General features: G+C 43.5%; 1 protein-coding gene across 2 annotated transcripts in view; it reads left to right on the top strand.

Moving 5' to 3' along the window:
• Positions 1 to 9491: 9491 nt before the first annotated feature.
• LOC311138083 (SLIT-ROBO Rho GTPase-activating protein 3) overlaps positions 9492 to 14209 on the top strand; it is a gene marked incomplete at both ends in the record, with an annotated part of 109955 nt that continues 105237 nt past the window's right edge. For both annotated transcript variants that reach the window (XM_084172742.1, XM_084172741.1), the window contains one exon: positions 9492 to 9558. In XM_084172742.1, the coding sequence (XP_084028868.1) occupies positions 9492 to 9558 (67 nt within the window). The remainder of the gene's footprint in view (positions 9559 to 14209) is intronic.

Genomic DNA, 14209 nt, shown 5'->3' with positions numbered 1-14209 from the left:
AAGCATTATAAGAATATTGACGTCTTGATTTTGTTAGCAAAATCAGGTAAATTGATCAAGAAAACGTTTTAACCTCAACGTCAACTTGTTGTTCAGAGATCACAGTTTTGTTTTTAGCTGTATAGATGATGTATTTTAGATGTTTTCAGTGTATTTTGAATACTTTCAGACAATTTGATTAATCACCAAAAAAAAGGTGCATTAAAATGACAGAAAGTTAACTTGAGTTAACTGATTAACACTGACAGCCCTAATTGTGTTGTATTGTAAGCATTTGCAGACACCTGGCATTATTTGAGAACCACTGAAAATGATTACTATAGTATAGACCGCCAGTCCTCTCCCTTGGATTTCAGTCAAGGCCTTAGATTACATTAGCCAGAGCCTCTCTCACTTAGTTGGACAAATTAAATCAGTGACTCATAACCTGCATTCACTCAACAGTGACAAAGAACAATACAGAGCCCACTGCAGCTGAGAGACAGATGTGGACCATAAAATAAAAACTTTGAGGCCAGTTTATGATGCAGGAAATATTTAGGATTTCTAAAGAGTCTATGGGGGCACGTACAGTACCAGTCAAAAGTTTGGACACATCTACTCATTCTAGGGTTTTTCTTTATTTTTACTATTTTCTACATTGTAGAATAATAGTGAAGACATCAAAACTATGAAATAACACATATGGAATCAAGTAGTAACCAAAAAAGTGTTAAACAAATCAAAATATATTTTATATTCTTCAAAGTAGCCACCCTTTGCCTTGATGACAGCTTTGCACACTCTTGGCATTCTCTCAACCAGCGTCACCTGAAATGCTTTTCCAACAGTCTTGAAGGAGTTCCCACATATGCTGAGCACTTGTTGGCTGCTTTTCCTTCACACTGCGCTCCAACTCATCCCAAACCATCTCAATTGGTTTGAGGTCGGGTGATTGTGGAGGCCAGGTCATCTGATGCAGCACTCCATCACTCTCCTTCTTGGTCAAATAGCCCTTACACAGCCTGGAGGTGTGTTGGGTCATTGTCCTGTTGAAAAACTAATTATAGTCCCACTAAGCGCAAACCAGATCGGATGGCATTTCGCTGCAGATTGCTGTGGTAGCCATGCTGGCTAAGTGTGCCTTGAATTCTAAATAAATCACTGACAGTGTCACCAGCAAAGCATCCCCACACTATCACACCTCTTCCTTCATGCTTCACGGTGAGAACCACACATGCAGAGATCATCCGTTCACCTACATTTACATTTTAGTCATTTAGCAGACGCTCTTATCCAGAGCGACTTACAGTTAGTGAATACATTATTTTTTTTTTATACTGGCCCCCCGTGGGAATCGAACCCACAACCCTGGCGTTGCAAACGCCATTCTCTATCAACTGAGCTACATCCCTGCCGGCCATTCCCTCCCCTACCCTGGACCAATTGTGCGCCGCCCATGAGTCTCCCGGTCACGGCCGGCTGCGACAGAGCCTGGATTCGAACCAGGATCTCTAGTGGCACAGTTAGCACTGCGAAGAAGTGCCTTAGACCACTGCGCCACTCAGGAGACACCTACTCTGCGTCTCACAAAAACACGGCGGTTGGAACCAAAAATCTCAAATTTGGAATCATCAGACCAAAGGACAGATTTCCACCGGTCTAATGTCCATTGCTCGTGTTTCTTAGCCCAAGCAAGTCTCTTTTTCTTATTGGTGTTCTTTAGTAGTGTTTTTTCTGCACCAATTCGACCATGAAGGCCTGATTCATACAGTCTCCTCTAAACAGTTGATGTTGAGATGTGTCTGTTACTTGAATTTTGTGAAGCATTTATTTGGGCTGCAATTTCTGAGGCTAGTAACTCTAATGAACTTATCCTCTGCATTTTAGTCATTTAGCAGATGCTCTTATCCAGAGCGACTTACAGTTAGTGAGTGCATAAATTTTTCATACTTGAAGAAACTTTCCGGATTGACTGACCTTCATGCCTTAAAGTAATGATGGACTGTCATTTCTCTTTGCTTATTTGAGCTGTTAAGTCCATAATATGGACTTGGTCTTTTACCAAATAGGGCTATCTTCTGTATACCACCCCTACCTTGTCACAACACAACTGATTGGCTCAAACACATTAATATTTTTGATGTCTTCACTATTATTCTACAATGTAGAACATAGTAAACATGAAGAAAAACCCTTGAATGAGTAGGTGTGTCCAAACTCTTGACTGGTACTGTACATCTTGGGTAATGACTATTAATGGGACCATACCAAGAAATGTTTATTTTATGTATTTTCATAGTGTGGAATAGATGGAATAGTATGGGTCACTAACAATGCCAACAAATAAGTATTGTTATGGAATTCCCCTGCCTGTGTGTAACTCTGAGGTTGCCTTATTCCCATCTAACTTGGGGCGATGCTAGCGGGTCACAGACCAGCAAATACAGAGAGCCAGGTCGCTCTCTTTCAGGTATCAATAATTTTTTATTCTGCACACTGAAAACATTATTGGGAAGTAACAAAGTTCCAGTGAATATTGTTATTTTATGCTAATTATTTGGCATGGATTTTTCATTTTTCACTAAAAAGATCAGTTATGTCAGCATTCAACTCATGCATGTTTCTTGTCACTGTAAAGGGCAGACCTTCAAGAAAATGTCATTTTGGTGAACTGAGAAAGAATCTAAACTTAATCACTATGAACCGAATGTTCAACCCAACGCCACTGTATCGAATCAACAGACAAAAAGCGAAATGACTCATTTTATTTTCCATTCAGGTATGACATGTCTATTGTGAGTAACAGTATGGACTGTGAGGAAACCAATCCTGCACTGGAGAAAGTACTGTATATAGCTCCCATTAGGGATTCCTCTGAGCCTGGGAGAGTACAGCGCCTTAGCCATTTCTCAGGGATTATTGGTTATATGAAAGGCTGTAATGTCCATGCAAAGCCATCCCTGGATGGATGGAGTGAGCGAGCGAGAGGAGAGGAGATGAGAAGAAAACTATGGAGCTCTCCTGGCAGTTTATCCCCCTCTCTGCAATCTCAGATCTCTGAGACTGACCTCCAGCAGTCAAAGGTCAAGTCGGGTATTCACACTCTCTCACTCCTACCTCTTTACTTCAACAGATGATTACACTCTCCTTTCTCCCAGTGGTATAATATGTCAGAAATGTGTTGTTCATTTAGCTACTGATCCCAAGGTGTAATATTGCTGGATTGTACGCTATTTGGATATTTCATTTATAGTTTTTTGGGGGAATATTCCCAAGCAGAGATAATTTGCTGCATTTGTAAAGAGGCACCACTTTTTTGTATCTAGTTTGTATGAAGTTAGTTGTAATAGTTGTTTTTCATAGGAAAAGCAAATTATGTAGCATATTATAGAAAGTATCTACAGTGAAACCCCACAGCACCACAGAAATGAACCTCAGAATGTAGTGTGGGAATTTTTCAAATACCAAAATGCTCTATTATATTCATTATTTTTTATTTCTCTCTCTTACAGTAGGATTCTCATTCTGTTTCTCTGACAAGGCCCATACAGAATCCCTGGGTGCAGACATTTTTTCCCTTGTGCCTCAGTTTGGTGTGGAGACTAGCAGTGGCTCCCACTCTGGCTCTTTAGAATGAAATACTGAACGTGCTTCACAATGGATCTTTGTGCCTGAAAAACAGTGAAGTCATAGTTTCCCAGGCTTCCTCCCCCCTGAGATGCCTTGCAATGAGGGGGAAGGGGGAGGGGGAAGAGGGGAGGGTGGAGGCTCCAACTTTTTTGTGGTAAACAAAGGAGCAGAATCCATCAGGGTGTCACTCTGGCCTTCTAGGGGTCTTCTTCTCCAAGTCTCTCAGTGCTCCAACACAGCTGGTCAGCATCACAGGTGAATTATGGGTATCCCCCTCCTCTTTTCCCTGTTTTCCTCCTCTCAGACTGACCAGTGACTAGTTCAGTTTAGAAGCTGTTTTTAGAGAACAACCTCACTTCATAACAAACTTATCAACACTAGCAGTAACTTGAGTAGCTAAGCGCACTCCTGAAATCTCTAAACTAGTTTTATTCCCTGACTACCACAAATGATGCAGTGGAGATTGCCACATTTGGAGAATTTGTAACGGTCAGCACGGCCGGAGTGCAGTAGCCAAGCCACTCCCTAGGTGAACCTACTTCATGATCAAGGTGTCTGCCCTGCCAGGTAAGTATATCTGCAGCCATTTTCATTAATGTATTTTTCATTCAGAAACTATGGTAGAAGGTCAAAGGTCACAATGATGTTCATGCATCAGCTCATACAGCTACTATTACTTACCCGGCTGTGTATTCTCCTTAGGCAGGTGTTCATCAGCCAGAAAATATCTTCAGACAGCACTGGGCTAGTAAGCGGGGCGGGGGGAGAAACCACATCCTATTTTTGCTGTCTTTATTCCTGAGGCATCAGGGGCATGTTAAGAGTGTGCCCAGATGAGCGGGAATTGACATTCTGGGGGCTTAGAGAGCCACTCTCTGCCTCATCTCCACAACAGATCAATTAGACTCTCCAGACAGACTGTTTCGTCTCCACACCTAATTTATGTACTAGCATGTCCTCATAGGATGAAGCACTGTGCCAAGCTCGTGTCGCAACCCACTCCCACTGACAAGGCTCAGGCACAATTATGAGCTTTACACTCGAGTGCCATCAGGGTAATTTAAAAGCCATTATCTAACTATCTTCCAAGAATTAATGGAGGGTGATACGTAACCAGTTTGTGCATCTGCTAAGACAACCTCTGACACATCTTGTGGGTTGGTAAAGAGATTGATGGACATTATTTTTCAATTCAAAGTGTCAAGAGAGGAGGGTCTTGAATCAATATTTGTTTTACTCTACCTTACATTGGTCTGCATAATCCCTATCTGGAACAATTTGTGCATAAAATCGAATGTATTTCAAGATGTGAGACAGTAAGGTGTCTCACGGCTGAGGGAGATGGCAGGAAGTCTTTCAGGTGAAGTCAGGCGTTTCTTATACAGCAATGTATAAGAAACGCCCTCCTTCCCCTCCCTCCTCCCTCTCTGTGGATGACTTCGTCAACCATTTTGAAAAGAAGGTTGACGACATCCGATCCTCATTTATTAAGTCAAATGACACCGCTGGTCCTGCTCAAACTGCCCTACCCTATGCTTTGACTTCTTTCTCCCCTCTCACTCCAGATGAAATCTTGCGACTTGTGACGGCCGGCCGCCCAACAACCTGCCCGCTTGACCCTATCCCCTCCTCTCTTCTCCAGACCATTTCCGGAGACCTTCTCCCTTACCTCACCTCGCTCATCAACTCATCCTTGATCACTGGCTATGTCCCTTCCATCTTCAAGAGAGCGAGAGTTACACCCCTTCTCGAAAAACCTACACTCGATCCCTCCGATGTCAACAACTACAGACCAGTATCCCTTCTTTCTTTTCTCTCCAAAACTCTTGAGCGTGCCGTCTTTAGCCAACTCTCTTGCTATCTCTCTCAGAATGACCTTCTTGATCCAAACCAGTCAGGTTTCAAGACTGGTCATTCAACTGAGACTGCTCTTCTCTGTGTCACGGAGGCTCTCCGCATTGGTAAAGCTAACTCTCTCTCCTCTGCTCTCATCCTTCTAGACCTATCTGCTGCCTTTGATACTGTGAACCATCAGATCCTCCTCTCCACCCTCTCCGAGTTGGGCATCTCCGGCGCGGCTCACTCTTGGATTGCGTCCTACCTCACAGGTCGCTCCTACCAGGTGGCGTGGCGAGAATCTGTCTCCGCACCACGTGCTCTCACCACTGGTGTCCCCCAGGGCTCAGTTCTAGGCCCTCTCCTATTCTCTCTATACACCAAGTCACTTGGCTCTGTCATATCCTCACATGGTCTCTCCTATCATTGCTACGCAGACGACACACAATTCATCTTCTCCTTTCCCCCTTCTGATAACCAGGTGGCGAATCGCATCTCTGCATGTCTGGCAGACATATCAGTGTGGATGACGGATCACCACCTCAAGCTGAACCTCAGCAAGACGGAGCTGCTCTTCCTCCCGGGGAAGGACTGCCCACTCCATGATCTCGCCATCACGGTTGACAACTCCGTTGTGTCCTCCTCCCAGAGTGCAAAGAACCTTGGCGTGACCCTGGACAACACCCTGTCGTTCTCCGCTAACATCAAAGCGGTGACCCGATCCTGTAGGTTCATGCTCTACAACATTCGCAGAGTACGGCCCTACCTTACACAGGAAGCGGCACAGGTCCTAATCCAGGCACTTGTCACTCGCTGTTGGCTGGGCTCCCTGCCAGTGCCATTAAACCCCTACAAAAAAAAAAACAGAATGCTGCAGCCAGTCTGGTGTTCAACCTTGCCAAGTTCTCTCACGTCACTCCGCTCCTCCGCACACTCCACTGGCTTCCAGTTGAAGCTTGCATCTGCTACAAGACCATGGTGCTTGCCTACGGAGCTGTGAGGGGAACGGCACCTCCGTACCTTCAGGCTCTGATCAGTCCCTACACCCAAACGAGGGCATTGCGTTCATCCACCTCTGGCCTGCTGGCCCCCCTACCTCTGTGGAAGCACAGTTCCCGCTCAGCCCAGTCAAAACTGTTCGCTGCTCTGGCACCCCAATGGTGGAACAAGCTCCCTCACGACACCAGGACAGCGGAGTCACTCACCACCTTCCGGAGACACTTGAAACCCCACCTCTTTAAGGAATACCTGGGATAGGATAAAAGTTGTCCTTCTACCAGACCCCCCCAAAAAAAAAAAAAAAAAAAAAATTTAAACTAATATTGTAAAGTGGTTGTCCCACTGGCTATCATAAGGTGAATGCACCAATTTGTAAGTCGCTCTGGATAAGAGCGTCTGCTAAATGACGAAAATGGACATGCAATGTAATGTACAGTGTTCAGCAGTCGACTTGGATATTTACACATGGATCCACAAACATAAGAGAAAGATATAATAAACTCAGGACTGTGGAGACTGAGATGAAGAAGGCATGCAGGAACCACCTAGAATGATGTCAAGAAAGATGCACCGCTGAGGCCCTTTGCTCCACTAGGAGCTGAAAGGAATAAGTCAAGCGAGTCAAGTGATGTGCATACACGACTGCCATCCCCCATTTAACATAACAGACAGGTGTACAGGAAGGAAGAGCCAGCCTAACAAACAAACATGACTCATTTTGACACTACTGAAAAATATTATTTAGAAGACTGTGAATGTTGCATTAAAACATCAAGCGCATATGTGGTATAGGTTTAACCAAAAGTGAGAATCAGATGTGTGTGAATGATTCAGAATGGAGCACTGCTACTTTTCATTGCATTGTTTATAATAACGTAATAATACTTTATCTTTTTAGCCGTCTCCAATCAGAGTTTTGAGTTTCATCAATCCTACAGTATATTTATTTGCTTCTACTGTGTGCTAGACCATTTTTCACACTCAGATCCAGAGCCAACACAATGTTTAGGGCTCAGTTACAATAACATTGGCACAGCCAGCAAAACATTCACATCTTTGTTACCATGCCTATAGTCATACATCTTCTGCATGTGTAACACATTGCAGTATTTGCGTCTATGACGCCTCCATTTAGCAAAACAACCTACAGATCCAATATACATTGAGTGAGTGTTTGTGTGCAATCCTTCATGTGAGGATTGTTTTTCATCTAACCTTTATTTTATTTATTTATTTATTATTACATCTAACCAGAGCACAGAAAGATTGGCTACTCCTGGAATGAGATGGAGAAGACTGCCCAACGTCAAGTTTGCTGGAGAGGCGTCGTTGACGGCCTACTGTATGTTCCTCATGGGGCGATGGGCCTAAGTAAGTAAATGATTCATCTTTATTTAAAGCAGGAAGTAACATGAAGACAAATAATTTTTTCCAACAGAGACTTGGAATTGAGTTTCAATGATATTAAAGAGGTGCCGAGGGTGTTGATTAATAATCCCAGTCACAGTGACTGGGCTAGGCTTCATGTAGGGTGGCAGGTAGCCTAGCAGTTAAGAGTGTTGGGCCAGTAACCAAATGGTCGCTGGTTTGAATCCCCGAGCCGACTAGGTGAATAATCTGTCGATGTGCCCTTGAGCAAGGCACTTAACCCTGTAATACCAACCCTGGAACAAACAGCACAAGCCTACCTTTAACTATCAACACTACACTGGCCTTGCACACCTACAGTATGTCCCCATAACACACACACACACACACACACACACACACACAAACATTGGCTTTCTACTTGCATATCAAAGCAACATGCAGTTGTGCACATTTCCCACACAGACCTACATACCCCCAGGCCTTTTCCCCTCACATCCCACCACCAATACATGACTGCTGCCCTGCCACCCCACTACAGGACCTGCATATCAAGTGTGTGTGATATAACAGTGTGTGGTGTCTGCACACATTAACGTGAAAATCTGAAGACAGCAGAGGCTCTCCCTCACCACAATGGAGAAACTTAGTACTGTTGGTATTACATATGCCTCTATAAGGGCCACAGCCATGGAAGTAATGTGTGTTAGCAAGGCTGGAGGGGGGTTGCCATGACAATGAGTAGAATATGCTATTCTTCTCTCTTAATAGATGATTATCAATATGTTTTGACCAATGCAGCTTTTAATAAAAACATGAATGTGAATTTAATTTATTGATTAACACACTACAAAGCAAAACAGGAGAATAAAACTGACAGAGCTTCTAATAGCAGATCCTGTCACCTGTGTAATCATGTATGTTGATTGCATTTAATTGATTGCAGAACAATTCAACAGAACCATTTATGACAGAATAAGACACTAACTGGTAGAATAAGGGACTATTTAGTCGACATTTAAGAAAATGCAAGAGATCATATCAAATTAAAGAAAAAAACAGCCTAACAGATACCACATTTCATGCAACACAATGTGCGTGTGTGAGTGAGAGTGAGAGTGAGAGTGAGAGTGAGAGTGAGAGTGAGAGTTCTACAACGGGAGGAGACTCGTGTGACGTTCGACTCAATTCATATGTCCCTGCAGCGCAAATTCTCAGAGCGCACAGCTAATCAAAGACGGATCGGTGTACACCGCGAACGCACAAATATTCATTTTTGGGCACACTAGAAATAAAGAAACCATCGGAATGGGTGAACGCCTAGTTTACACCCACAATCATTCTATGACCATTATTTTCTTGCTTTGAGTAGAAGGATTTTGTTTTTCTCCGCTGCAGCTTTTGCTTTGGATGGCATGCTTTATCAAGAAAGGAAGAGCCCCTCTTCTCTCACAGAAGCGTAGTACTTCTCTACAAGATAAAATAGACATAGCCCTCTGCTGGTGAGCATTAGTGAGCTCACTATATAATTTCGCGTTTCATTTCTTCATTAAGTGATTAGCGTTATTTAATTTTTTGCATTGAGCTAATCCGACACAAAGAGCAGAGGACGGAGAAAAACGCTGCAGGAGTCGAGAATCATCATAGAGGACCTCTCGCGCAAGCCCCCACGAAAAATGTCATCTCAAACCAGAGTCAAGAAGGACAAGGAGATCATAGGAGAATATGAAACGCAAGTCAAAGGTGGGTAATAAAGGATATGCAAATTCAGAAATGTTTTGACCTTGTGGAACTGCATCAATAGCACTGCAAGCTAAATGACACATGAGACAAAAGTGGGAAAGCATAGGCTACAGTTTCATTTCTACATTTCAATGAATCATAAGTAAATCGACATTTAGCTTTTGTGCCTGCTTGGTCCCCTTACCAGTGATGAGTGGTCGTTAAGTAGTAGACAGAGCGTCCATCGCTGTGGGTTGGCCAGTGATGGTTGGTTTGGTCACCTTTATTATCAGCATCCCTATCTATGTAGCTTTTTGCATATCATTATATTGTGCCCTGCCTTCTGGTGACAGGTGATCTGTCAATTAACTTCTGTAGAACCATTGATAAGGCCACTGGACATGTGGGAGAGACCACTCAATTCTTATATGCACCCTAGAAGACGCCAGGGTAATAGACAAGGTTTAGAAAGTCGGAGTCGTACATGGGTTTTTCCGTCTGGTTCGTTTTAAGGTCAGTGTGGTTGAAAGGCTGCACTCTTTGTTGCTGGGTAGAACGATCTGTGGCCTGTCATGGTCCCTCTGTGGCTGGGGGGGAGGTCTGGGGCTGTGCTCCGTTAATTGCGCTCCTTTGTTTACATTTATTGAGCCTTTGAGTTCAGCCACACCACATTGCCTCTATATTAATGTCACTGGAGAAGCAAATATAGCATCAATTTATAGTGGATATCAATTATATTTGAATAAATTGCAAATTGATGATCATGCGTAAATGTGCCAAACTGGTGTCCATAACTTGACAAATTGCTTGGCCATTCTCTCTTTTTTAAATGGTGCCACCGTGATTATGTCATAGCCTATGCTATTTTAGGCCAGGCTATGTTAGATATCTTTTTGCGTTATTATTAAGAAAAACACACAGATTAATGATTAATAAAGTATCTAAATTATAAATTGCATGTGTAACCTTGGAAATAGACTACAAACAATGGTAGCCTGCATTGGAAATATTCTTCAAAATCCATGTGCCACATGTCTTGAAGCAAATATTACAACTCTCAGTGTCAATGATTAATATAGCTACCACTGGATTAAATATAAACATACAGTAGCATGACACCCCTACAGCAGGGGGGCTCTGTTGGCATTCTCTCTCTCTCTCTGTCTGTCTCCTCTCTCTGTTAGGAAGAATATCCTGTAGGACCGGGATCATCAACTAGATTCAGCCGCTAGCCGATTTGTTTTCTTCAGCGGATGGTCAGGATGGCGGAACATAATTACACATAATTTGTAGACTGCAAATTGACCTCAAGCAGCCCAAACAAATATAATATTTGACTAAAACATAACCATTTCAAAATGTGCTTACATTTGCATATGATCACAAACACAGAGTGTACAAAACATTAGGAACACCTGCTCTTTCCATGATAGACTGACCAGGTGAATCCAGGTGAAAGCTATGATCCCTTATTGATGTCAGCTGTTAAATCCACTTCAATCAGTGTAGGTGAAGGGTAGGAGACAGGTTAAAGAAGGATTTTTAAGCCTTGAGACAATTGAGTATTGTGTATGTGTGCCATTCAGATGGTGAATGGGCAAGACAAAAGATTTAAAGTGCCTTTGAATGGGGTATGGTAGTAGGTGCCAGGCGCACCAGTTTGAGTGTGTCAAGAACTGCAACGCTGCTAGATTTTTCACACTCAACAGTTTCCCGTGTGTATCAGAATGGTTCACCACCCAAAGGACATCCAGCCAACTTGACACAACTGTGGAAAGTATTGGAATCAACATGGGCCAGCATCCCTGTGGAACGCTGTCGACACCTTGTAGAGTCCATACCCCAATGAATTGAGGCTGTTCTGATGGCAAAAGGGGGTGCAACTCAATATTAGGAAGGTGTTTGTAATGTTTTATACACACAGTGTGAATCTCTCTATGAATGGGAATACTTTGGAACAGATTTCCAAAATTAAAATCACTTGGAGCTGATTTGCTGGTGTTTTTACAGTCTTTTATGTCTCCCCCATTCTTTTTTTTCTTTTTTGTTTGCTCAGAAAACTTGAGGGGCTGATGGGTCTTCTCATGCGGATGAGAGGCTCTAAAGATGTTATGAAAGATACAGATGTTGTTTTCCATGCTGCCTATAGTGAAATGTCATGATATTGTTTTTATGAATCTTTACGCCCTGTTGTTTTCTGTCCTTCCTCTTGGAGCATCAAGACCTAATTAAGCAAAAGTAGATTTACTTTATGTGACTGAATGTCTTACCCTGGGCCAGACAGTATCTATAGCTGCTCATATTAGCCTTTCACTCACAGTTATTGTCTGTGATCAATTAGACAGAATGTGTTTACTCTCACTGTTCACACCCTATAATAGTGTGGACGATCACAATTTCACTGGCCTTCTAGCCTTTTGTTGCCTGGACCTGCCTCACTGCACCTTTTTATGTACTGTACATAGTTCTGTTTCATTGATTTCAAAGACTGGGATTATATCTAATCTAGTAATGGATCACAGACTGAGAGATTAGATTTGTGATTTAGGCCTGATGTAAAGGCTTTTAGGGAATTCCGTCAGGGTTGCAGCTGGGGATTTGTAGTTTATTATTGTCAAGCGTGTTAATCTGTTATTCACAATGTTTATCACTGGGTTTGGCGAGACATGTTTTTAATATGTTACCAATGATGCAATTTCACCCAGTGCCATCCTAGATAATCCAGCCCGTGCTGCTGTCACTGTCTTCCTATGCATCTCAGGGTAGTGGCCGTGCGGTGTGAAATACAAAGGAGGTAAATAAGAGATGGAGCTGGATCATTGAGAATAATACTGTGAATAGTCTACTACTGTAAGAATGGGAATACAGGGAATATTTTAGCATGGTAGAGAAGCATGAACTCCTCAGAAATGCTGTAAATAATGTAAGCCATCCAAATGAACCATAAAGAGAGAGGGGGTGGCGTATAAGCTGTAAACTGTATGGTGTAACATAAGGATGAACAAGTGACTGAACAGGCACCAAGAGAATGAGGAGAACCATCTTAAGCATCAGTGCTGCTAAGTGGGCTGGGTTGAGTGGCAGTGTAAGCGAGAGAGGGAGAGTTCCCCACTCCCACCCAGTCTCAGTTATGGTGCTGCAGGGGCTTATGGTTAATGATCCCCTGAGTCAACCCTCAGACGCTAGGCTAGGAGGAGAGTGTGAACTGCTACTGGAGGATTATGGGTTGCTCTACAGCACCACTCCCACTCGTACTACTACTGGGGTAGGGCTGTATGTCTACTACTTCTGTTACTGTTGGTAATACTGGTGGTGAAACCTAATGTTGCCTTATATGGTGCTGTGACTTTAAATTATGAGTTATAACAAACACATAGCGACATTTTGGCCTTGTATTGAAAGTTGGCACTGGGATCTAGTTAACAACATCTCGTCTTCAGCTTGCCATTGGCCAGACTTCTCCAGCATGGCTCCTCTCTCTCTCTGCCATGGCACTGTGCCGATTGGAAGGCCGTTTTGTTCATTCAACCATCTATTATTCAGCATACATCTGAAGCTGCCATGGGAGCCATTCTCTTGTTCCATAAAGCCTGGCTGTGTGTAAGACAAGGCCTTGAAAGAGAGCACGGAAGAGACTGATGCTAATTTATGGAGAAATTCGCCTCTTCACTCATTCTCAGCTGCTCAACCACACAGAGGGTCTCCAGCCACCAACACAGGGGGGCTCTGACATCCACAGCCTGTTGGTTTTGTTCATCAGTTGGATAACAACAATGGCAGCGTTTTGGGGCTCTTTCTGTCTGTAGGGCCCAGCCACTGTGCTTTAGCGAGCAGGCCTTCCTAATTGACCTGGCCCAGGTATCCTGGATGGATATAGATCTCATTCCGTCAGTAGAGGATGCCTGGTTGTTCTTTAAAAGTAATTTCCTCTCAATCTTAAATAAACATGCCCCATTCAAAAAATACAGAACTAAGAACAGATATAGCCCCTCGTTCTCCTCAGACTTGACTGCCCTTGACCAGCACAAAAACATCCTGTGGCGTACTGCATTAGCATCAAATAGCCCCCGCGATATGCAACTTTTCAGGGAAGTTAGGAACCAATATACACAAGCAGTCAGGAAAGCAAAGGCTAACTTTTTCAAACAGAAATTTGCATCCTGTAGCACTAACTCCAAAAAGTTTTGGGACACTGTAAAGTCCATGGAGAATAAGAGCACTTCCTCCCAGCTGCCCACTGCACTGAGGCTAGGAAACACTATCACCACCGATAAATCTACAATCATCGAGAATTTCAACAAGCATTTTGCTACGGCTGGCCATGCTTTCCACCTGGCTACCACTACCCCGGCCACCAACTCTGCACCCTCCGCTGCAACTTGCCCATGCCCCCCCCCGCTTCTCCTTCACACAAATTCAGACAGCTGATGTTCTGAAAGAGCTGCAAAACCTGGACCCCTACAAATCAGCTGGGCTAGACAATCTGGACCCTTTATTTCTAAAACTAGCCGCCGAAATTGTCGCAACCCCTATTACTAGCCTGTTCAACCTTTCTTTCGTAACGTCTGAGATCCCCAGAGATTGGAAAGCTGCCGCGGTCATCCCCCTCTTCAAAGGGGGTGACACTCTAGATCCAAACTGTTACAGACTTATATCCATCCTGCCCTGCCTT

The sequence above is a fragment of the Coregonus lavaretus genome, assembly GCF_964263955.1.
Source record: "Coregonus lavaretus genome assembly, chromosome: 12".
NCBI classification, from domain to species: Eukaryota; Metazoa; Chordata; class Actinopteri; order Salmoniformes; family Salmonidae; genus Coregonus; species Coregonus lavaretus.
The sequence above is the reverse complement of the archived record's forward strand: the minus strand, read 5'-3'. Positions and strand labels throughout refer to the sequence as shown.